This window comes from Acanthaster planci, linkage group LG05 (assembly GCF_054643075.1).
Source record: "Acanthaster planci isolate LZ-2023a linkage group LG05, COTS_SCS, whole genome shotgun sequence".
Taxonomy (NCBI): Eukaryota; Metazoa; Echinodermata; class Asteroidea; order Valvatida; family Acanthasteridae; genus Acanthaster; species Acanthaster planci.
The window spans coordinates 14,409,266-14,435,741 of record NC_141781.1 but is presented as its reverse complement, the minus strand read 5'-3'; the positions used below and the strand labels follow the sequence as shown (position 1 = coordinate 14,435,741).

Here is a 26,476-nt window from a genome sequence, read left to right as displayed (position 1 = left end):
CATTATATCAGTGATATTTGAAGCTTTGAAGAAACAAGACATTGCAAAGGAAGGCCCATACGTGGTTGGGGGGTCTGACAGCTGCTTTCAAATCTTGGCTTCATTTCTCTCCTGTTCTCTTTTTTGGTCCTGTCAAAGTTCAAAATTACATTGGGCTCCACTCCCTCACCCCATCCTCCAAATCCACCTTCGGTTTTAATACTCCTCTGAACGGGGAGGGTTCTTAAGTGATAGAAATTGCCAGCTTGGACGCTTTCACCTCGCTCAGAAAAGTGCTGTCCGATGAATATGACAACTACAGGTGTGTGACGGGGGATGAGGAGTCACGATTCTGAAGCGGGTTTGCCGCCTGACTGGACGGGGGAGTGAGGACTTAATCCCCTCGGCAGCATTCAACAGGAAGCCAGAATTCAATTTGTGGGAATGAAGACAGATTGAAAGGGAGAGAAAGACAGACTTTGTACGCTGTCCATGACAAGATATTGCACTCTGTCACACTGTCTTAATGCCACAGAATGCACTTTTGTGAGTGTATTATGTCATGTTCGTCCCTTTTCCCACATTCAATTCAACACTGGATCATTTTTACATGCATTTTGCATGAACTTAGGAGCATTTGTTATTAGACTCAAACAGTCCTTAATCCTTCTCATATCAATCAAGGCCTGTTACAGTTACTGGCTATATGGATTGTATGTTCATTTAAAAACAATTTTCAGAAATTTTGATACCCTTACAAAATACAAAATTACATGTACAACTTACAAAACGTCATTTGAAAGTGGTATTTACCCGCCCCAAAATGGGGGGGGGAATGAGTAAACAGGAAGCTTACAAGTAACAAAATTTGGATTCACTCTATTTGTCAAAATCAGCCACCTTTTCCCCAGCAATTTCAATTGATGTACACCCAGCACCACGTCAAAATATTCCAGTGCTGCTGGCGTACAGGGATTAATTACTTGTAAGCCGAGCATCCCTGCTGTGCTTAGGCAAATGTAAATGATTAGTCTCTAGGAACGTGTTACGCATAATGACAGCCTAGCTGGCCGCATCTTTTTTTTTAACACCTTGCTGAATGCCCGAGTGGCCGACCATGTCATGTGAGGTGAGAATTTTGTTCTTCCTTTTTTGAAAAAAGAAAAAAACCTTTTACTTGTCTGTGATTAAATGTTATGATATTTCTAGCGGCAGGGGCAAGCCAAGGTTTTTGGGCAGGCCAAGGTTTTTGCATCAGGTGATTTCTAACGCACGATGAAAATCTCTTCCCCCTTCAATGTTTACAAACCCCCCCCAATAAAAATACAAGAAAATAAAAAGGGTTGAAGAAAAACACGAGAACAGAACTGCTGCAGAAGAATTAATTCTCAAGACTTTGTTTAGAATCTCAAAAAATGGGAAAGAGTCTAAAAACAAGGATAGAGTGATGTTGCGCGATGGTTACATCTAAGTTTAAGACTCGAGCCAATTTCAAATCAAACGGGAAAGAAACAGGATTCTGATAACAAAAAATGTCGTGGAAGCTAGCTGTGGTATTCACGAAAACTCAGACCCTGTTGTAATGATTATAATATGCAGTTTTGTGATTGCCATGTTGTGTCAACTTTCAGATCCTACTAGTGTGACTGAATACGTCAGAGTTCAATTAAAAGGAAATTTTTAAGTACTGCATGATTTCAATTGATTCAGCCCTAATTCAACGGTACACTATTTGGACAGTCATAAATATGGGGCACTGGGGTCTACAGTGTTTTTAAGGTCTAAAATGCTAGACATTGGAGAGGTTTGGGGCGGCAATAAAATGAACTGTGGTGCTAGCACAAGCTTTGATTTATTATCAAATTCAGAATTTTTCTGTACTGACGAGGCCTTGTTGCTGGTTTGTATTTTACACACCTGCATCAGCTGGTAAGCTCCAACCTACAAGTATGCAACATCCTTTCGCTTGCCCCTGCATGGCGCAATCTCCTTGCGCATTGATTTCCCCCCGTCCCCTCAGCTTTCCAATCTTTATTCCATTCCGCTGTTGTTGTCAAGGCTCTCACAATACAGAATCAATGACAACCCCCGAAGACTACCGTAAGTACATTCTCTGCACGCTAGGCAGAAAACCCCCTGCTTCAGGTGTTCTGGCTTGACCAATCACAGCCACCTACACAAAAAAGGCAACAGCTGCACAGAATGACATTCTCCCCCCCCCCCGACAAGTTTCTCCTAATTTCTATGGCTGCCTGCCTAACTTTTCAATTTTTAATCCCTGATCTCCCCCTCCCAGAATGGTTAAAAAGTGTTTTGCGAGTACACGTCACCTACAACCTACATGTACATGCTGAAGAATTTATGATCAACTGGCTGAGGGTCTGACGACCAAACTGGTCTTTTTTCATGTGATAACTTATTGGTGACAAGCGGCATGAAACTTTAATTGTTTTCATCTTGCTGAAGTCCACACATATCTGACAACTTCGCTTTAACCTGCTGGCTTCTTTCACGTCAACTGGCAAACATAAAAAAACACACCTTGTCATTTTACTTTTGCTACAGTAATTTAGTTTTGAGTTGTAAAAACTGTACAAGATGCAGGGAACGAGTTCTGCGCATACAAAAACCAAGCAGTACTAAAATGCAGTTCTGAATTCTGAATGTGCTAATTTTCCCCCTGTAAAGAAGGGCCTATGCATCACTGTCACTCGAACAATTATAAACGAGGTAAAGGGTACATTGTACATGCACCCACACAGGCATGTACAACCACGGCTTTCCAGAGTGGCAGTACGAGCGAATGCCAGAGCTTTGCAGCACCCCCCTGCAACTTGAATGGCTTTGGAGATGCAGCGATCCATTGATTTATCAATGTCTTCTTTGATCCTCTTCATGCATTTTATGGATGAGGCTTGATGCGTGACTTAAAGATTCTGCTCCCTCAAGTGGAGATAAAAAGACAAGTGGAAGCTGTTTTGAGGAATTCTTTTTTATTCTGGAGGTAAAGATTTGTTCGTGGATACCATCCCAAATTGCATCTTTAATATAAAAACCAACTAAATCAGTGAAAATAATAATTCTTTGTACTTTTTTCCCAACTGCAGCAAACCATGACATCTTTAGAACAATTTTGGTTGGTTCAGGTGCATCAAACATGCAGACACTCCCCTCCTCCCCATGAAGTTACAAAACGAGTACTTTTCAAAGCATTTTACTGAATAATGTCCCATGTTGCAAAAACATGAATCTGGTGATTAAATTGAAAATCAAAGTTATTACTGACTCTTGGAAAGTATTACCAACACAGTGCTTACTGAATTTGAACTAAGTTAGAAGTGGAAAAAAAAAACAAACAAACAAAAATGACCAAACAAAATAACAAGTATGAACTACACAGTCCTTATTGGACCGAGAGAAGACGAAACAGCAAAATACATGTACTTGGGTTTTTTTTTTGGGGGGGGTCAAGCGATGTAAAGCCCCACCATTCTCCACATTTGCTGAAATTAAGCAAGATAAGCAGTGTGTGTGTACAAGACAGCCAAGAATCATGCTCTATTTGAACAGAAGATTTGCACCAGTATCAGAGATCAAGATGCAGGGGGGGAGCACATCAACTGTCTCCTTACATCCCACACATTATGCACCATCCTTTGATGGAGTAACTTGAGCCCCTCAGACCCATCCTGTGGGAGGCAGAGGATGTACAATGGATGCCAAGGGTAATTGGACATCAGGATGCCAAGTCACGCCCATCTCAGTCCCCCCCACCCCCCTTGCGATTTGAGCGCGTAACGACAGCACAAACACAAATTACCCGCACCTAATCAAGTCGATAGGGACACAGGCACTGTGTCAAGCTGTCACTGAACAATGCCATCACAAGAGAGTGTTCTTCTCAGAATATCCTTTCAAAATAAAGACAAACTGAAATGCGGCCATTTCCTGCATTGCACCTGTATCATTTTCGATTTGCAGGTGGATGATTGATTGAGAGTAGAAATAAATGAAAGGCTACGGATGAGGAAAAAAAATCCACGTCGCATTGATGGCATTTGCAGTGACTACATAACAGTGGTGAGGATTTCTTGAGTTAGTCATAGTCTTGAAGTCATATTTGGGAGGAAACACAAGTATATTACAGATGTAATAACACTATGTCTTGACAGACATCACAGAAATGGCAGACACGACACGAAGGCTAATTATCACTGCCCAACAGCGTAACTGACAAGACAGACAATCTGGAGGTGCATGTACAGTACATGCAGTTAGTTACTCTTTGGAGGAAATGTGCGCATGATGCAAAAAGTCCACTGAAATGAAAGTGAGATGTGATTCAGTCGAAGCCGACATGTGGGAAGAGAACATGAGACAGGCAATATGTGGGATGCAAAAAAGAGGAACAGCAAGTGGTGGGCGGAGCATGGTTAAGGGCCGGAGCATGGTTCAGAGTGGGGGTGGGCAGGGGGTGTCAGGCAGGGGCCCCTTCTCAGCTTGGGCGACTTTTATTAACATGACTGTCTTGGAAGAGGGTCTTTTGTCATTCCTGTTATCTCTTGTGAGTAGTAACCTTCTGGTACCTTTGAACACATGACTACCCAACACCTCAATGAAGTCAGAGTTGACAGTGGTTCCCTCTCACAAAAATTCCATCACCAACATTATTGACCCTTGACATTAAGTAGTAAATATGTTCAGCCACTTCTTTTGGTTTACATTCTTTCTACTTCAATTCCAGAGTGTTCTTACCTCTTTGTCATATAAGCTTACATTAAACATCCTGTTTGGAGGATACAAATGCTGAGCACTCCTGAGATACCCAGAACTACATGTAGCTCTCCAAGCTGGGTTTAGGACTTAGGGGTAATTAAATTCATTCAAGATTTCATCAGAAGCTGGTTGGAAGTTACGAAAAAACTTACCTCACCTGAGATTCCTCTGTCAGTTTTACACCAACACAGCACACACATACAGTATGTGTACTTGTTATTAGGTTATGGGAGACTTACATGTTGAAATACAGATATTACAGAGACCAAATTGTTACGGTGACAACCCCCCCACCCCCAGTTCTGACTTTACCAACACAAAAAACTGTCTCCTTCCCACATCTACATGTATTCACAACAGAAATGAATGCACATTTAAAACAACAATATTAATCTGCACATGTACGTGTACAGTGCAACTAAGTGTTGCCTTTCAGTGCCATACTTCAAAATAACAAAACAGGCAGACTCAACAATCTTGAGGTTGCTTGCAAAACTGTTACCATTAAAAGAACAAAAACATGACGTTTGTAGGGTAAAAGGCCCAAATGCCAAAGACTAATTCAAAACAGTTTCCCAGGAAAATAAAATGACACTTCCACGACTTCTTTAATCCACAAAATTAAACTCGTCAAAACTCCAGTAAAAACACCACGTAAGTCTTGTCACTCTATGTACAAACCAAGACTTCCCTATGGGATGGTTACATCCTGAGGAAAATGTGTGCAAACAAATTGAGAACCAAGGAGCAGATCTACAGATTTTATGAAAACCAAGATGACACAAATGATAATTCCTAATTGAGGATGTTTCCTCTACTGACAAGACTAAATGCAAACACACTATGGATTAGGTATTCAGTCAAAGCACAGGAGCGGGTGACTCACGGTAAATTGCAAATAAATGGATTATAACCGCAAAAAATAACATAGAATTCTGGGACTTCTGTTGTAACCTGCCCACTCATCCCGGCCACTGCAAACCGGGCCCCTAAAAAATAACCCCCAGCGATGAAGCAAGTAAACCTGAGGCGGGTGCAGCATGGGCCATGATGGCGTAAACAGATTCCATGCTTGGTGTGCTGGAGTGCGGCGTTCTTGTCACATGATAATGCAGGGCAGCCTTGGGACACAGCGACAGCTGATGGAATATACATGTACGACGTGTATACAGGTGAAGCGTTGGGCTCCCCGCTTCCATCTTCTGGGCCTGAATGTGGCTTTGGTGAGCTACATGTACATGTAGTCCACAGAAATGAGCCAAATTTGGCCAGGGCAAGCCTCACAAGGAATAAACTCCTATAAGATAAAAAGCTAATGTTGTACTTACATGAATAGAAGGGGAAGTAATCGCGCCGGATGCGCACACTAAGCATTGTTGTGCAATCTAATGCCAGCACTCACAAGGTACCAAAAAAAAATACAAAAACCGCAACGGCGTGCACTCACTGAATGCAATTCGCATGCGAAATTCTGCCGCTTCGGCTGGAATGTAATACCAAGATGAGGAACGGTGAAAAAGACGGGGAGGAGAAAAAAAAGGAAGCAATCTAAACTGTGCACAGGTTTTGTGAACCGTACGCACACAACCTGATGCCCCAAATGGCCTGTGGGCTGCGGGGGGGAGTGGACGTGATTTGCCTGCCGACACTAAGGCGAATAATACCTTCCTTGAGCCACCTTCGATTGCTTTTTCCCTAAACCCCAATTTTGGCAGGCCCAAGCCCCAATAAAAGAAAGATGTGGGCACAGACATGGCAGAAACACAAAAGGTGATTTTTTGAAGGGGGGAAATATAGTGGATTGAAGAAAAGAAGTCCCACGTTTATAAAGAGGAAGAGGAGGGCTGATATTTTGATTCCTACCCTGAAGCTGTCAAAAGCATTAGCTATAGGAGGTGAGCCAAACAGAAATAGTGCAGGGATTTCTTGTAGTGTCACCACTATGTTGGGATCAAGAAGCGATTTCAGATCGGGAGCAGAAAAACCTCCTTTTTTCCTTCTTTTAATAATGGGAATCTCTCCGGGTGGCGCTTAACTGGCCAAACTATTTGGGCTAGACATGATTTTTATGTGAGCTATTCATGAAAAAAGTCGGATGGCATTGAGGCAGCTGCTGGGAAAATGACATCCAAATTACAAAGACCCATACGTGTAGATATGACTGCCTCTGACAAACATTTCAAAAATTTAAAATCAGAACAAGTTAAAACCAAAAGTGAGACCTCCAACTTTACAAATACATTACATTCTGTATCATCCATAAATGAATATTTATGAGGCCATGAAACTGTAGAAGAAACTAAAACTGGAGCAGGGCAGAGAGAATGTCTTGCCAAAAATTAGAAGAAAGAGTGACCGATTGCTAGAGAAGTGGGGACGGTCGAGAGCTGCAAACTCAAGCAGTGGGTCACCATGGCTACTGAGACGTCATTGGCCGATCCTCTTCCATCTAGAGAGAGATGTACTGCGAGAGAAATCAAGTGGTCTGTCAGTCAGAGGCTACAAATGCCCTGGCTGGGCCAGGCTTCAGTGGAGGGTAAGAGATGTAACAGCATCACCGATTCCAACCATTGCTGGCAACTTACAGTACAACAGACTGCACCATTCAGAAATTGAGAAACTTCGGTCCCACAGAACTTAACGATGTATTTGCCTTCTTAACCATTGTGATCTCATCGTTTCGCTGAACCAGATCCTAGACAAGGACCCTCAGTTGTTTTTAGCATAGGTCACTTTTGGTTTTCGACTGAATGGACAAGAACATTTCAGGTGATCACCTGATTTAAGGAAACCTTGTCTCATCAAACGGGAAATTTGCAGTGCTCACAGCTGATAAATCAAGACCCAGATGACTTTATCCTTAAAATGGTCTTGACAGAAGCTTTCAAATCCTTCTGAAACAAGACTCAAACACCCTCTCATTGGCCAACATTTGGTACTGTCCTATTCATGGAAAGATGCATACAGCAATGACAATCAATACAACTTTGAAGTAACACTTGAAGAGACCACAGTCTGCATCCATGCACCTGCTATGCACACTATTAACACGTCCCTGTGACTGATCAAGTAGGGGGGGTATTCATCCTTAGGATGGCAGGTTAATATTCATATAAAATATTGCCAGCCAAACCAATTTAGCGGCAGGGGAAAAAATATAGGGCAAGAGCTTGTCAGAAACACTGAACATCACCCCACATTCAGGCTGGTGATAAGCTTCTTGGGAAGCAACTATGCCTGCTTATTGGCCAATGAGTAGTTGCCATGACACTTGTATTATTTTTCCTGAGCAAGACATAAGACAACAATTCAAGTCACATTTTCAGGAGTGCTTGCATTTTTATCAAGGGTGAAAGAGGCACACGGTAAATGTAATGTAGAAACTGTACATTGTTGTCCAACATAAAAATTATCCCAATAAATACATGTAGTTCTCCCTATTAACCTGTTCACTGAGAAGACAGCGACAGAAGTGACGTTTTCATATCGGATTGCTAAGGGGTGTGTGCATGGAAATTCAATGAGGATAAATGGAAAAAATTCTCAATTTGCTGTGTGAAATCCTTTTGAATAAGATGTACCAGAAATATTCAAAATGTAGCACCATTGACATTTTTTTAAACAGTCCTTCTGGTATCATTGTGGAGCCCCCCAAACTCCAATCTGTGGTCATATATTCCATCCAACCTCTATTCTTCATCTCTCAGCCCCTATGCCCTCCCCTTCCTTGATTCTTCTCCCTGTCCCCTCCGTTGACTCCTCCCCCCGTCCCCCCACCACCGACCCCTGAACCTCTTCCTTCATTTGGCCAACATACAGATTAGAAGATTAGCATGTTCTAAAAAACACTTTTGCCGAAGCTGGACTAGCTGGCAGGTGCTAGTGTGCATTCACAGGGGCCAGGCTCCGCTGTACTTTCTGCAAAAACAAGCCCTTTGATCGGACCTGGAGCGGGAGTAATTTGACTGCTTTGGCCAGCAGTTGAACGACACAAATTGACAGAATCTTGGTGCACAAAATCCCCCATTCCCCCCAAAAGCACACAGTGATGTTTATCAACCCTAAAGGTAAAAACTGTGAACACTTGCATGGGTGTGGATAGAAAAAGAGACAAGTGCCACCAAAAATGACAATATCAGTAACACTCCAATTATTGAGCAAGATGAATACAGTCTTGAGGAATCTGCACATTTGATTACACCAGATGGTCAAATGATGCAATAAACTCAGCATCTATTTGAAATAAATGTATTGGATTTGTCAACCTTCATCCCATTAAATGACAGCACAATCTATGCCACAATTTGTTTTGTACATGTAGGTGGCAGATTTACACTGTCTAACCTCCGTAAAATGTTTTATGAACTTGCTGTTCAACTTAAACACGCAACAAAATGTGGAGCAAGTGGAGCTACGCGGCGTGGAAAGTGTCGTAAAATCGGACTTTTGGTTGCTAGAAAATGCGCGTGTTGATCTATACAGATGATCTCGTGAAAGCAGAACTTTCCCATCCAAATTGCAACAGCGAGGCACAGCGAGAAAATGCAGGGGGAGAATGTTGATACTCTGCACCAAGTCTACAGGGTGACAACAGTCAAGCTAAACACACCAAGAAGGGATATTTTAGGGGGGGTAATAACGGGCCAGATAATGGAGAAACCTGATCCCAATGCAGGCAATAAACATCCTGTCATCTTGGTACATCAGTAGGATTGTTCCACGGCAGAAATATGAAAATGAAGATTGGTGGGATGGCAGGGGGAATTGGGATGAATCCAGAAATACTTGTGAGACTGCTCTGTGTGATGAGAAATGCGAGTTTCCAATTGGCGATGACGTTGGGGGAAACAGCCTGTTAGAAAGGACGGACAATCCGCAAACAGCCGTATAATTTACATGTCACAATTGGTGCAGCTGTTACAACAACACGTATGCACTTGACAGCAAGTCCTTCCGAGTTGTTTCATGAGGTTATTTGGAAATTATGACTTCCAAGAAATAATTTCACTCTGAGTGCATCTCTGAAGACAGCAAGAACTGTCAACAATGTTCTTTCACTCTTGTTTTTTCAAGATAGGACTTTGTTGTATAAGTTTCTAACCCTGTCATGATCCAATGGGCATCTTACTTTTGCTAATGATTCGCCTTTATAACGTTCACATCAGGTACTTTGAAGATCAAATGAATATAATGCCTGAAATGGCTGCCATGAAAAAAATTAATTTTCTGAATGTTTTCTACATGAAATATCAGGTCTTTAAATCTGTAATTTTTATGGTGCACATGCATTATGGGAAGATACCATTCTATTCCTATGTGGTCTGTGCACAGATGTGCAAAGAGTTGAAATTTTCACCCCAAATTTAAACAATCGCCCTTCACATTGTCAGGATTGTGGGAACCATTCTCGAGTATTTTCCTTCTCTTTGTTCAAAACACGGAACTGTCAAAACCAAGGTTAGACACATATCTCCTCAGACACATTCTGACGTAATTAGATTTTGGTACAACAGAATACACAGGCATGATGCAGAACAAAAGACATCAGCGCTTTGCACAACATGAATGCACGGAAATGTGCCCCAGAACACAGCGAAACTGAAAACCTAGGCATCGGGGACACATCAAGGTTGGAGCAGATGAAATCTGAGCCTTGACTTCCATACCCGAAGGTCTGGGCTTGCTCGTGCGATTTGCTGTTCCTGCGTCACGTACTCGATATTAAAAACATTCTCCCACCACCAAAGTCATCATAATTTAATAATATGGACTCACACAATGTACATGTATATGGGGAGTGCCTTTCTACCTATGGTAACTGGGTCAATATGTACTGTATGTTCAGGACATTGGATGTTCAAGGGGAAATAAAAAAAACCCGGATTTTTTCCCAATTCCAAGTCAAAATTGTAGGCCAAGGTGAAGACAACTAAGTTCTATTTTTGCTTTTCGGACTCTGATTTTTGTCCTCTTTTTTCATTCTGGGTGATATAATCGAAGATGCAATCTCAGGGAGATTTTTTGGGGGACACTGGATGCACCTTTGCTCCATTATGGAAGCCAGCTGTAAACTTTCTTGGCCTCACGTTGCAGTCAGTATCTTTTTTCACGTATGCTCTAATTTGGTTGAGTGTGAGCAGGGAAACTGCACTCAAGGACTGACACACATGTAGAGTACTGCACTCCAATAGACGCTTCCTTCAATGATGAAGGCACATGTACATGTAAGTGAATATAACTTAGAATGTGAGTTTAACGACATCAAGCACCGATGTCAACTCTGAAAAAATGGTGGAAAAGGAACCTTGGTACACGACCCAATAAGCACACACACCTTTTCAAATGTAACATGCAGATCTGCCACACAAATTCTCCAAACTTATAATTTTAAAAATTAAAAACAAAAATTACTGAGATTCAAAGGCAAACGTTGTCTAAAGAAATGCACATGGCCCATCGGTTTCAGCTTCTCCGTTAATAATTGACGGAAAATTGGCCTGTGAATGATTGATAACGTCGCGCCGGGAGACAAAAACAAAGTTTTGGGAGGAATAAATTGCCATTTACATGGGCTGGATATTCCGCCGCCTAGGCCGGTAACATTATGCCTCATCTCCACTCTAGTCACGTCCTTAAACATTATCTCCTCCGTCTACAGAAGGTCAAGTGGTGGCCAATGGATTGACTGGTGACTATTTAAATACAAAAAAAAAAACTAAAAGAAGAAAAAATAGAGAAAAGAAATGACAAAAAAAACCCCCCAAAACATACTGGCGCTGGATGGCAAGAATATGCATATGCAGTCTTGTGCGCACCAAAGGAGGGTGTTTGAATACACGCCGTGTCCCCGCATGTCCCAGGCATTCAAATGTACATAAATTAAAACCTGTGTTATTTCATGCCTACATGTGTTTGCATGGAATAGGGCAAGAACGGTATGTGTAAGCATGTGAGTGTAAAAATGTAACACTAACGATGCGTGGGCCAACAGATGCCCGAGGTGTGTATGTTCTGCATATTCACAGAGCGGAAAATTGAGACTGGGTCAGCTAGAAAAAACACTGTGCAAGCTTCTTACTGCATGTTCTTTGGCCATTAAACAAAAATGTATATAAAAATCTCACCCCAAGTTGACAGGAATGCCAACAAGTTTATACACTGGTGTAATCAGATGTACAGGTCCACACTGTACATGTACATGTAGCATTTGCCTGGATTTAACAAGTCCTGTAATGGATGCAGTTCTAGTTGGGCTGTTGGGGCGTTTGTATTTTTGTTGATTTTAAGCAAGGCTCCAGTATGCAGCCTCCATTTCTCCAGTCCTCCAAAAGACTATGAACATGCGAACTGGCACATTACGTCCAGTCAGTTCAACTCTGCACATACACGTATTTTGGCTAAAACTGAAGTGCAAGCCTTGTTTAAATTATTAGATCAAACTACCTTCCTTGTATTGATAGGTTTCATAGTTCTTTCAAATTTTACGAATTACAAAAAATTTGAATGGTCTTGTACTGGATGCATTAGCGTATGAGGCAAAGCAAAAGCAGTGTTAACTGAAGGAAATGTTCAGTTTTTTTACCAACAACAAAGAAATTAATTACATAAAGATAAATTCATTTTCCTCGGTTCCTGGCCATTACAAAAATGGGTTAGATTTGAATGTTTACATCCTGGGCTAAATTGCACCATACATGGAAAGCAGTCTGTCTATTTAAAAAAATTATTCCTTCAACTTGACACTATATCAAATGCTGAGCGTCAAGAATGCGGAAGAAAAAGCCAAACTAACTGACAGGAAGTGACAAATGTGCATGTGTCTGACTTACAGCCTCCTGGTCGTTTCCTGCAGCGATAACGCAGCAAAAAATTATCCTCCGTCCTGAGAGCCTTGGATGCAACGACTGCCATGCTGTGCGACACTTGACTTCCCCACACACGGCACCCCTTGCCCGGACTGGCCAGGCTTGTGGTGGTTGGGGGGAGGGAGGCCAAGTGTCTGGGATTCAACCACCAGATTCAGTACTTCGTTCAACCGACACAAATCCCCTCAGGTTGGTTCACAATGGTGATTGACAATCCATTAAGCATTCCACAGTGCCATGAATGCATGCACAGTGTGCAAGTTGCGTGCTCGCAGTGGGCCGGTGCTTATTCCTAAGTGGTGTGGCCAATCCCACTCGCGTTTTCAATTTGTGACAAAAAATATGAAAGAAGGGGAATGGAGTGTTTCAGCAAGCCAACAACATGATGACAACCACAATAAAACGAATGCTGTAGCACAACAGGAAGGGCAAATGCAGAATCATCCATTGGGACCGGTCTCTGGAGATAAAGTCCCTGGCCGTGAAATCCCCTAGAGCTCGTTGATTCACACTGATTAAGGGCCCAGCTGACTGCACGCATGCACGTGTCTCCTATAGCCAGCTATATCTTTGGTAACAGCTACATGTACAGCCGTTTATGCGTACATATGTTGCATGGCTGGCCAAGTTTACTCTGTACACATCGTATCATTTGAAGCAGGTCTTCCTGTTTCAGTAATGGGGACCTCTGCTTACCACACAATGTGCATTTGTGTGATAACAACTAGCTACCTGAGTGGAGACCTGACCCCTGTAATGAAAGATCAAGGGCAGACAATGAGCACCAACTATCTCCAAGCTCCAAGCCAGTACACATGCCAGTATATCTTCTCATGTGGGCACAGTCATCAAGCTGTCACAACAGTTGCACATGTTGATCTTTACTTTTTAAGGGCTTGCCAGGATCGGCAGCATTATCTTGACTGGAGGCATGTAGTGAAGTGCAAAGCTTGGCAGCTTTGGGTCAGTAATCCTGCAATGATACAGACTCATTTGTAAACACCTTGTCACATTAAGAGGGCCATGCACCCTGCACTGTTTACAGTACAGCTGCCAAGCTCTTGGCATCGATTGGTGAATAAACAGTGACAGTGTCTTTTCAAGAACCCCTCAGTGTACAAGATGAAGGCAGACTTATGCAGCACAGCTTCAATTTATCAACTGTTTTTCAACGGCTTCCATTTTCGATTTTCAGTTGTAATCGTTGTGTAGCCAGTGCAACCTTCCTCCCCAAAAAGTGATGATTGTTCATCACTGAACTCAAGTTGGTTGATTCGTGGTCCAGCAGAGGTTGAGCATTAGCAACACAAGTTTCTCATCCAAGAGGCGACAGCAACTGAACTGTGAACCTTGCTGTTGGCAGGCAAGAGAGGAATCTTATTCCAACTGCATTCTCCTCAGGTATAGACATGCGTAATTTCCGTAAAGGTCACTGCCAACCGTCCAAGAAATTCTGGTAATGTTTGACAAGTATAAAGGAATATCAGTTAGTTTTCTTGCCCACTCTGATCCAGTAGTCAGTGTAACTGAATTCCGGTCTTACTTCTTGTCTTGGAACACTGCTCACAATGAATCTGAACATCAGTATTTTTCTACTACTAAAACAATGAGCTGGAATAGTTTATCAGTACGGCTAAGGCTGGATGTGATTGTATGGAGTCCTTCATCCCACGCACAAGTCCAGCCTCAAATAGTTTGCCACTGAGGAGGTTTCTAAACAGCCACAGTGAGCATCACACTGCTTTGTGAATAACAAGTTTTGATGTTCATCCTGGTTGTTTTTATGAAGCAAAACTCTAGCAATAACATTCCAATGCGACAGCACCTAAGAGTACTACACAATCTCCTGACGAATCATGGAACGTTAGAATAACTGGCCAACTTTCATGCAAGTACATTTATCTCCAAGGAGCTGGCTTTAGTTTGACTGAAGACAATTTTCCTCACATCAATGTCTCTGGCTTCCATTACGGCCCGAATCCAGCAACTGAGGAGTTGTTTAGAACAAATGATCCCGAGCTAAGAAGTCTTGAGCCCAAGTGATATTGCAACCTGAGTTTTGTATGAATCTGAGCCCACAGCTAGTTTGGAATCAATTAACGGGGACTGCTGCTATCTAGCTCCTATTTCCTTCTCTCTGAGTATAAGATGCACCAGTTTCCGCGCTGACATTTAAAGAAGAAAAAAAAAGAGATGAAGTCTCTGCGGGTTCCTGGGCAGTATCACAGCTGCCTGACAGAATTTGTATACACTCCCAACAACGGCGAAGCAGTTGTGATCAAACAAAGTCCAGGCCTTCAACGTCGAATGAGCAAACAACTTCCAGCTGCTCTGGAATACGCTCACCCAGCTCAATGACACTAACGGTCAAGTTATGATGCCTTTGTGTGGTACAAAGACCATTTAGCGTGCAGCCACTTTCATAGCAGACGCATGCACAACACTGGATAGAATCCTAAATTAAGATCACTTTCTTCCCTGCACGGGTTCTATGGTTGCTTTAACATCCTAATGATGGAATCAGAGAATTGAGAAATTGAAGCATCTACCAACATGTTGCATCGTCAATCTTCTGCTCACAATGGAAACCTGGCTTTAGCCATCTTTGTTTTTTTATATACACAACGTGCAACTTCTACAGTGCTCTGAGCAGATACTGATGTGTTGAACTAATGAAAGAAATCAATCATGCTGCATATTGGGCCGATCAGGGCCTGCTGGCTGCCAGTGTGATATTGGCAACTACTTCTCTTTGTTGTTTCAAGCTCTCAACGGCCGACAATCCAGGAGTGGGGCTTGCAGCAGGGCACTCTCAAAAAGCCAATTAAAATTAACTTCAATGGAGAATGTTTTCACTCATACAGGTGCTGCAGAAACACTTGTTTTTTTCTCTTTTCGAACACAGACCATGCAGCAGGTAGTTGCGGTTAAATTAATATCTCCTGCTGAGGCCACAAGGTAGAAACTATTTTCCTCGAAGCAAATTTCCCCTATTAAAGCACACAGTTTACAGCATCAGTGCCGGGCTGGAGAGGAAAAAAACGTCCCATCCTGTTGTGGACTTCTTGTATCAGTGTGCCATCAGTTCATCTGCGCGTGGGTGATCAGCCCGGACAGCCCGACATAACTTTAATAATGAGGAAGAGACCAAGTCCTGCGTGCCACGGTATGTTGGTTCAGCCCGGCAACGTGGGGCCCCGGCCCCCCCTGCTGGCCCTGCATGGCACATGCCCGCATGCCGTGCACGGGAGACAAGACGATAGATCTCGCACCTTCTTCACAGGGTATCACAAGGGAAATTAACACTCGGCCGCACACTGTGTGATTATGCCTATGGGATGAATCAGCAGGAAGAGAGATAAAGACTCCTATTGCTGCCCAAAAACAAGAAAAGAAAAGGCGGGAAGAAAAAAAATTATGCAATGATATGGCAAGAATCATGCATCGAACCACTGCAGATGCAGAAAGCTCTAACTGTGGAGCAGATTGCTCGTGGTATGGGGGGACGGGTTCGGAGATTGCAAAACCTCTCAGAGAAGTTTGTGATATGACCTGGAAACAATCAATAGGGCATTCGCTGGAGCGGAGGTATAACGTGGCAGCGAGGAGAGTCTTCTCCTTTAGGGAGGAGGGTTCTGGGGCATGACGAGACATAAATTACCGGGGAGAGAGAACGCTAGGGAGGTGTGGTGACAGACAAATTAGGACAATGAAATGAGGGTGATGAGGAGGATTACAAGGGTGAGAACACAGCTTCCTGTGCTGACAAACACGGGTTGTTGGGGGTTGATTCCTACTGCATCTGGAGAAGAAGTACCGGGCTCAATTACAATGAGCTATTTGGAAATGGGATTTGCATGAAGCTTTGACTGGTAACCTCTTTTTGTTATCACTCTGTGCTAAATGAATGTTTGCACTTTGTTCTGGTATGAAATTGGCTTCTGGTGTGTGTGAGTCCTACTCTCACGACACCGCATATTATCTAACAGCTATTCTTAGTCATTATGAAGTAACCGAGATTTAAATTTAAACTCACGCTCCTCCAGCCCAAACTGAAGGAGAAACATTTTCTACCTTTACCATCATTTTTTTCTGACCCCCTTATTTTTGGCATTCTTGTAACAAATAAATAATAATGAGACTAATATCACAATAACACTGTGGCTTCAGGTGGTCTTCATTGATTGTAAATTAATGCACTGTGGATAATCCGTCAGAAGCAGTACCATGCATATTTAATACATCTCTCTAGGTGAGAACCACTTAAGACAGTCCAAAGAATTAGCCCAACGTTCTCAAAATTGGACCTTGTTGTCCTCCGGATGCTTCCGCCGCCACAGTGCGCAGGCTGTGTTTTGACAATTCATCCCATCAATACGCGCCGCCCAGGGTCCATGTGGACGCGGTGGGGGAAAATGAAATTTGGATTATTGTGCCAGGTGGCGCACCTGCTACCGGCCAAGGGAGGGTTGCACATCGGCTCCGATCAGCGACGTGTGACTGATTGGTAGGGATGCTTCCATAATGATACAGAACAGGTCAGAATATCTCCGGGGGAGGGGGGCCAGGTAGAAACCTTGTCAATATGGGAAGTGGTGGTGGAAGAAACACCCTTGCCCCCCCCTGCTAAGGCTACAACTTGTTGGCAGCAAAATGATGTACATGTATTCATCTGTAAAGCACAGCTCCATACAGCACATTTTCAAATGCGCCATGCAACAAAGACATTAAATTCAACATGGTCAAGTGGAAGGCATGAGACGGGGGGGTGGGGATATCTCAGGCAGTACCACCCACATCTGCCCAAGGAGCAACAGCCACAAAGCATAAAGGTTGATTTTGCTTAGGGAGGAAAACTAAGGAACTGGGAGAAAAAAAAAACAATCTTGTGGCAGAGGAGAGAATCAATCAACAACTCTATTCACATATGGCCCGGGCCAGGAATCGAACCCAGGACCACAGTGATGAGAGGAGAGCCTTTTAGGCACTAGCCACCCCGTACCAAGCAAACAAAAGAGGAACACTGTCGATTAAGTTTCTGCTCCGTTTTGCCTCAAGAGGAAACTGATACATTCAACAAACCCTTCCTCTGAGGCTATGCTTACAGTTCCTGTACACTGCAACTTCAACTCACAGTGGATGACACAAAAACAAAATTCATTCATCAATGCTGTAAATGTGAACTAGCCATGTTGGCTAGAAAAGAGTCAGTCAATGTAGTCTGGTCCTCCGACAGCTCCACCGAAGATTGAATGTAATAACATCCAATTAAGTGTGGTGACAGATGTGCCATCATCGTGACTGCCATTATCCACACCTGACTGGCACATCATGCAATACTCAGAATTAAGGTCATGTCATAAAACTACGCTACACACAAAGGCTACAGTGCAGCCCCATCACTGAACACCAAGAATGGCCCCTAGTAATGGCAAAGCACTGTGTACCAGTATATTCACACAATCTGTTCAGGGGCCAGTTAATTTTATGACTGGTGAAATGTTGATTACCCGTCATAATTTATTTATCCCACTGCACAGTGTGGTCACAGGATAAAAATTGGAACGCTCCATTCCACAGGTAAATGAATTGATCAACTTTTGCTCAGTCACAATATTGGCGCTGCTCTGATGCCTGACAAGAGGCAAAACGTGCAAGAGAAACACCAGGTCTTCTTCTGAAATAGCAAGTAATGCTGAGGCTGCCAATACACAGGAACAAATCAAATATGCTTGTCAAAATACGAGGAATCTGTAAGATACAAGAGGAATGCAATTTTATGCCAGACTGAGAAAGGAAAATGAGAAACACACACAAATGAAAGGATACAAACAATAAATGTTTCACAATTCCTGGAAAGAATCCATTCCCTCAGTGACAGATTGAATGCTCCGATCCAGTCATTTCTGCTCATGGTGTAAAACATTCCAGCATTCCAACTGTCATCTCATCCCACAGCACTAATAAACATGCATTGCTTGTACACCAGTCTCTCCAATGCTTCCTTCATTAATAACAGCTCTCCCTAGTGAACAATAATTTCATGTGCCAGACACAAGAACATGTACATGCTGCAGGCCAAAATTCTAACTGTAGGCTCAAAAGCTGTACAGCCCACCCATGAAATCCAAACATTCCATGAATAGCTTGAACATTGAAAAACAAAATTAAAGTATAGACTAATTTTTACAATCACAAAACCGAGGCATTACAGTCCCCAACAGTCCTCCAATACTGTCTGATTCTTAAAAGCTTAACTGGGGACTGAATTTGATAGCAAACTTAAAGCATGATGGATGAGCTCCATCTATACATTTGTGGCTGGCACATAAATACAATACTCATATCAAGGTCTGGCACTAGGAACAGACAGTGACGATGTGCAGCAATGGAAAGATACTGTGTTTTCATTAATACTTAGGCTTCAAATCTGCCCCCACAAATCCTGCCTTTCCACTGCTGGAAGGGATTAGGATCACTGCTTTCGGTTTTGATGCCGAAGGCTAAATAGCTTTGTCTATGGCTAGAACATAAAATGCACTTGGCCACTGACAGTGAACCAAGACTTTATTTCACAGAGATAGTTAGCTCATGTTCTAGCTTCGTAAAAATAGGCTAGAGAACCAGTCAAAGCTACTAAGCAAAGCACAATGTTTACTTGGTCACCTATATTGGCTGAGCAATAATTGTGTTGGCCTTGGCTTTGGCTCCAGGCCTGTAAGCTGGGGAGGGAGACCAGTAATGCCCGGGTAGCGATGCTTACTTGGCAAGCTCTCAAAATCTGACTCCCATCTGGGAAGGCTGGAAAGGGATTCAACAAAAATGTCAGTATCTACCCACACCGTTCAACAAGGGGAGACAAACAAATCTTGACTTACACCTACATAGGAAACGAGAACTTCTCTGAGGAGTCATTATCAAGAAGGTCAGGGCTTCATCGTTGACCTTTCCCGGATCACCTGAATGGCACCTGTTCCGTGGTGTAATCACAGAATTGTCCACTGAAGAGGTATGAAAAGGGCTCTTCAGTGTCCACTGAAACAAGGATGCCAGCTTCACAAACAGGTCAGGGGACAAGTGAGGCTCAGGTGGACTGGACAGCATCCAATAATTGGTGGGATGGGATGGGGAGAATATCTCTCAGTCAGGGAAATGAACTCACCCCTCCCTAAGAAAATGGACAGTATGTTGAAATGAGATGAGGTAATCATGGTGCGAGGCAGACAGGCAAATTTAAATGTACCGGTACATGTATGATAGGTGTGTCAATACACATTCAACTACAAAGTGGTATTGTATTTTTTTTTTTCAATATCTAATTTTGTTTTTCAAATTATTTTCCACTTGTTGGAGTAGAAATTTCAGCACTCAACTACCAAGTTGGGGGGCTGGTGGCCAGCCTGTAAACACGTAGTGCTTTCACAATTACACATGCAATAAATGTTCATGTGTATAAACATGGAGGAAGGACACAGGAGTTACAGCTCTGGCACTTCAAAGTGGTCCAAGATTGTCGCCGCCCAGTCAGGTGAATACCAGAAAACATTCCAAAAATGCCCGATTACTGTCTGGAGCTTAGCCGAACAAGTGGGACCAATAATGTCCTAGCGATAGTTTGTAGTGTTTTGCATGCAAATAACTACAACTTATCACTGTGACCAGGAAACTGAGAAAGAAAAAACCCTCACGTTAGACCTACTTTTGCCATCATGAACTTTTTTATTTTGATGCACTGTTCTGTTGTCCCTCCAAAACATCAGTTTTCAAACGCTTGGTACAAATTTGGCAAAGACTGGCCAACAACAAGCCGAACACCACTTGAAAGCCAAGTACATAACAAACAACATGCACTATTTCATCACCAGGAGCAATCATGACTCTCATAAGACACTTTTGTCTGAAGTAATATGATCCAAACAAAAAACAAAATCTTATAAACAACTGGACTATTTATTCCTAAAATAACTCAAGAAGAAATCATTTGACAGGGGCGATAACTGCACATGAACATTTAGGGCACACAACCTAAACACAAGCAACAGTGTAAGCATTAACTTTGATGCTGCTGTCGGGTCATACCAAGTGCAAACGAAGACACGAATATTCAATCTCCAATTCTTCAGCGCCCAAAGTTTTAAGGATGCAGATTACCAGCAAAGAATGGCGGCGGTCGACCATAGGGTACAAAGGGGTCTTCTGGTTGCAAAACAGATGGTGCGTAGCAAGCACTCACTGCGCCCTGGCTATGGACATACCAGGCATGCCAGAAAATCGGTGATTGGCCAGATGTTTCAGCCCGGGCAGTTCAAACTCCTTCAGTGTCCTTCCTCCACGGTACAAAGCAATAAGCTTTTGTTGTATTTAATAATGTATATGTATTTCTAGTCCCAAAAAGAATTAGCATTTCCATAAACCAGGGTGCACGTGAAACAGACACGACAACGAAACTTGTTGTGTAGCATCTTAGCTGAATTAGAGGAATCTACAACTGTAAAGGAATTTGTGTTAAATTTAAGTTTTTCAGATTTCAATACCACTGTCTCATTTCTATTAACCACAGAAATATTTTCTCCTGACATACTGATCAGTACTACATGTAATGGCTCCTAAGAAAGCTCTTATCACAGTCTCGCTTTTTCAAGATCCCGTTTCATATTCTGTCAATAAAAAACCACAGGGGACAAAAAAGGGAGAAAGGGAATCCTTGGCAGGATAAGTTTACAATGAAGGCATCAAATATGACAGAAATCACCAAATGAATGCCCAGGAAAAAAAAAGAGAGACTAGGCCAATCCCTCAGAGTGACTATAAATATAACATCACTGTTTCTCTTCTCCCAATTTTCCAGCATCCGCTTTTCTCTGTCCCAGCAGGTCTGGGCCTCAAATCACGCAGCCCCACTGTACGGGTAATACAATTCGCCTCCAATATTCCCTGTCAAGCTCAAAAGAAGAGCCAATGAGTTTTGGCATGGGACAAGAGCATGAAAGGCGAGTCCTGGCCATCCACTGTGGTCCGCTGACAATTCACCGGATGAAATTTCACACCTTCCAAGAGCCGTGCTGGGATTCTGTAAGGCTGTCAGCCTCCTGTGCCTCTCTTTCTCTTACTCCATCTGTCTGCCTGTCTGGTGGTTGCCCCGGTGGTGGCGTCATCATACACTGCGGCGCCAGCATCACTCTCAATGGCTCCCTGACTCACTGGATTTGATTGCTTCACCAGGACATGTCAATAGAGGGCTCCCTTTGCAAATCACGGAGTATGAAGACAGGACTTTTTTCTTGCACTCAAAGACAGAAAGACCTCATCACATTTTATATGCAGAGGTAAAGCTACAACATCTGCAATGGACATGTATTCCTGGAGAGATAAATTCAATAATGGTGACGACCTTACAGAACACACACACACAAAAAGGAACAATTGTTTAATCTCAGATTCTGTTATATTTTCAATTCAATAATATGATTAAAAATCATGAAAATGGGCAGTTTTCAGCTTGGCTCTGATTTTTAGATATGGTATCAAGGGATTCCAATGATACCTTCTAAAAGTGGTTATACAAGAAACTCATATGATGATAAACTTGGATTTCTGGTGATATGGAAAAAGACCAAACACATGAAAATCTCAGAACTGACCATCAACAAAAACACACAGCAAATCCAAATGCTATAATGTCTCCCTGCATAAAGGGGAAATGTGTAGCACGCCTGCAGTGAAAGATCAGTGTACACATTTACTTTCACATGTAACCTAAGCTTCTCCAACTACAAACAGAGGGATATAATTATTTGGTATGCTTAGGATGGAGTTGACAAACCAAGCAGGCCAAAAACAACAATCTAAGCGAATAAACAATTTTCCTCTTTTCGTGCACTGATCGCTTCAAAACACCCTTCCCGTGGGATAGAAGACATTATCAGCTTTCACTTGAAAACCAGAAATGATCACCGCTTTCCAATGTCCAAGAAGGGACAGTTTGTGCACTCAGTTTTCCAGGCACAGCAGAGAAGTACAAGTTAGTCTTGAGATTCATTTTAAGCTGTCTGGTGGACGCTAATGATTTGTGAGCAGCTGGGAAATTGTTCCTGGGCTTTGGAACATACAAGAGATGAAAATGTATGGATTCTCAGCTTTGTTGGAGAGGGGTCGAATGAAGGTTACTGGTGTGACGACGCTGCTCGTGAAAATTCTGGAGGTTCCAATGACTCGAATTTGGAATGAGCTTAAAGTGTAATAATAATGGGAGATACAGAATACAGGAAATACACAGGCGTACAGTACAATTTGAATGACAAATCAAGATTCATAAATAACTAAATTTAAAATGCTCCAATTATGCATGTTTTTATACTTATTAATTTTTTACTACTTTTTGGTAAACTAATTTTCAGACAGAATTTAATCACATATAACAGAAGGCAAGCAGTCCATCTTTTCATATTTGTCACTTCTGACATTCATTTTTGACATTCTTGACAATTTCTCAAACATGTCATTGACATGCAGCCTTCAGGGACCACAACCTATGTGAGTCGGCCTGTGTTCGCATTCACCACGCTCTGGGGCAAAAAAGAGTTTCGTTCATGCAGTATTTCAGATTTGGGTTAATGGAACACTTTTCACATCACCCTTTTTCAATAAATCAAACCAAAACCAGTAGGCAAACAAATCAATGGCACAGCATTTACTTGACTATCAGCAACTGAAGAAAATTCTTCCGGGGAAACCTCTCAGGAAATGTCCTGAAATGTTCCCTGAGCTGAGTTGTGATGTCACTTCATCTTCCTTGCTGCTGGGCTCGAAAATGTGCACAAAACACAAATGGTCCACCACAGCTTCACAGGATAAAAAACCCAAGAACCCACACAAAAGCCACCGTGTCGGGCACAGAGATGAAAAAAGGTCATCCGTAATTTGTACTCAGTAGCTCAAGGGGGTGTGGAGCTGACGCTTGGCACGATTTACGCCTGCATCAATGGCTTCCCGTCGGCCAAAGGGTACCTGCCTTATGAAGCTGCCCTTTACCCCTCGTTTCTTTTTTCTTCTTTCCCGGACCAATAACGGAAGAATGAGAGCATTCCCTTCCTCTTGCCTGGTCATAATTGACTAATCACAACATCAGCAGAGAGAACCAGCCTTCCCCTTTCCTTCTTGAGCGAGACAGGAACCTTGGCGACGTGGCGATGCATATTTAGCGAGGGGGGATGTCTTTACTCTTTCAGGCCTTTTGAAAGTAGGGGGGGCCTGCTGCCCGCAGGACGACAAAAAAAGGGAACAGTAAAGATGTTAGCAGACTAGTCCAACACACTGTAAGTCGAGGGGGGGATGCTGATAGATTGCCTCAATCCAGCAGGACCTAAGTTAATGCGTAACCTGGCTGATGCCCTATCAGCCACTGGTATGCAAATACTTCACCGGTCTACTGCCTCTTCCCCGCTGCTGTGACTTTGCTTGGCCTTCCAATGCAGGTATTTGCTTACTAGGGGGAAATCAATAGTTATTTACTCCTACAACACTGACCAGAAAGAAAGGGAACTCCAGAATATAACCACACATAGCCTACAGGTACTCCTGCCTCTGTTTTGAAGAATCTCAGATTTGATTTTCCCCATTCCATTTGAAGTGAATACTGATAATCAAAGACATTGTAGGATATATCAGCTCATTGAAAGACTACTTAAAATGAATACGCCACATTACAATTTTTCCTACCATTAACCCCCTCTCCTCCCAATAAATATCTAAAAGAAAATAAAAAAATTGTATCTGATTTGCTGCGTACAAGGATTCAACGATTAATTAAAGTGCTTGAAAACTGAGTTCTACTGCAGCAAGTTAATTAATAGGTATTCCAATCAGGCATTCACAAGTACCCCCCTCAATAAAATGTTAAACCACTACAAACCTAGATAATGACTGTGTTTCAAAACTCAGTGGCTGTCCTACTAATTGAACAAGGGTTTGACTTTGAGGGCAGATTCTTCAATAAAGCCACTGTGTTCCACTTTGGCTAGCATTAAGCACCTTGACTGCTCGACAATGATCTTACATATTCAACCTCAGGAAGGATGTAGGCCTATGTGTACCGCAGGCAATGTGCTTCATGCAGATTTTGACTGGTTGCCCGGGTACTGTTGCACTGCTGCAAAGCTTAATGTCTCCGCCTGCCAAACGTTCCATGTTTGCTCCAGCTGTCAAGAGTTACCGGATGTGACACTAGAGATTCATGATGAAACCTCCACCCAACCGCGACGATAATTTCATCTGGCATGCATCTCAACCAACGGTGATACAGTCTGACCGACTTTGATATGAATCTATCCTTCCTTCTCCCCCCCCTACCGATACCCTCCCTCCTTCCTGTCTGAGTGAGCACCGGCAGCAGTTCTTGACTCTGCAGAAATCCGACCCCACTTAATTATGGGCAACTACAATGCAAGAATCACTGTCCCGCTGATGGAAACAGGTTTCAGTGCAAGGCGACCGCTTTGCTGGCGGCTTTGTGCAATTACAGACTTCAGAAGATATTACTCCCCAGCCCCCCCTTCCTTTCTTGAGGGAAATGGAAAAAAGACGAATGTCATCCTTCACTGATAAGCACGTAGGAAAGATCACAATCACGTACGAATGACACCTGATACTCATAAAGCATGAAGAATGTCAAGGATGGGTTGATTTATTTGCCGAATGATCTGTTTGATGTGAAGTCTCTGTCGACTAAATTTCCAACGGCAGACGATCAAATGAATAAATTTCCATATCATGCAAAATCTCCGAGCAAAACAAGTGTACACTGACACAGAATGTGAATAAATACCATTCCAAGCTATTACACAGAGATGGTGCATCACTTCTCTGCAATTCAAGGAGATTCTCATGCCTTTCAAAATGAAGTTACATGTATGCACCTGCATGTAAATTGGGTCTTTCTCGCATTTTTGATAGAGATTATTTGATGTGCCTTAAAATCTAAATGCCTAACATTGTGCCAACTAAAATAAATCATTCCAATCAATGAGCAACTCAAATAGCATCTTAACAAACCATCCAATAAAAAAAACAAAAAATTAAGAGCACAAAATACATCATGATAACTCAATATTTTGTAAATTCTCCTGATCCTAGATGCAAGCCTTGATATAATTCTATGCAAAGTTACTGAGCAATTCTTATTAATATCTAACCTTTATTAATTATTTTGTTTTTGTTCCGTTTTTACTTAACATTATAAGTGCTCAATTACACAAGTTCTTGGCCATGTTATGAGTTTAATCATATTTATTAATTTATATTTTGCATGTTTTAAAAAAATTTGCAATATTGTGACATTCTTGTACCGGTAATTTGACCCCTAGGCGAGAGGAAAGAAATAAACCAAAATTATAATAACAAAAATCATAATAACATGAGCAGCAAGCAACAGCATTCCCTTGTATCCATCCACATCGCACAATTCATTAACTAATTACCTGTAATTTTTCGTATTGCATTGTATATGTTTTTTATCAGTGTAATTTCTCTTTTCTTCATGGTTTCTTTAAGTGTTTTTTAAACATTCTTACACTGTTCTAATGTTTTAATTGTATGTGAATAGTTTTATCAATGGGCGACCAGTGAGTTTTTCTCACCGTATGGCATGCCTAGAATAACAAATAAAAATGAAATAAAATGCCTCTGAATTAAATGTTTATCTCACCAAACGGCAATGAGTGCAGGGAGCTTGTTTATATTCAACTTCTTTGCCTCCATCTGTTGGTTTCTGTTTCACAGATTATTGTGCAATTCACCACGATGAAACTGACACTTTGATGAAAGTGAGCAAAAGTGTCGGGAAAAAAGTCCTGCATCTG

General features: G+C 42.3%; 1 protein-coding gene across 9 annotated transcripts in view; it reads right to left on the bottom strand.

Moving 5' to 3' along the window:
• The window catches only part of LOC110977288 (amyloid-beta A4 precursor protein-binding family A member 1-like), a 75,634-nt gene that overhangs the window by 29,929 nt on the left and 19,229 nt on the right, over nt 1–26,476 (bottom strand). Inside the window, exon 1 of one of the 9 annotated variants that reach the window (XM_087136987.1) lies at nt 12,585–15,359. The exons of 6 other annotated variants lie outside the window; for them this stretch is intronic. In XM_087136987.1, the coding sequence (XP_086993113.1) occupies nt 12,585–12,666 (82 nt within the window). In that variant the 5' untranslated portion in view covers nt 12,667–15,359. Of the gene's footprint in view, nt 1–6,083; nt 6,145–12,584; nt 15,360–26,476 lie in introns of those variants that run through there. 2 more of the 9 variants (XM_087136991.1, XM_087136990.1) reach the window with 2 other exon arrangements.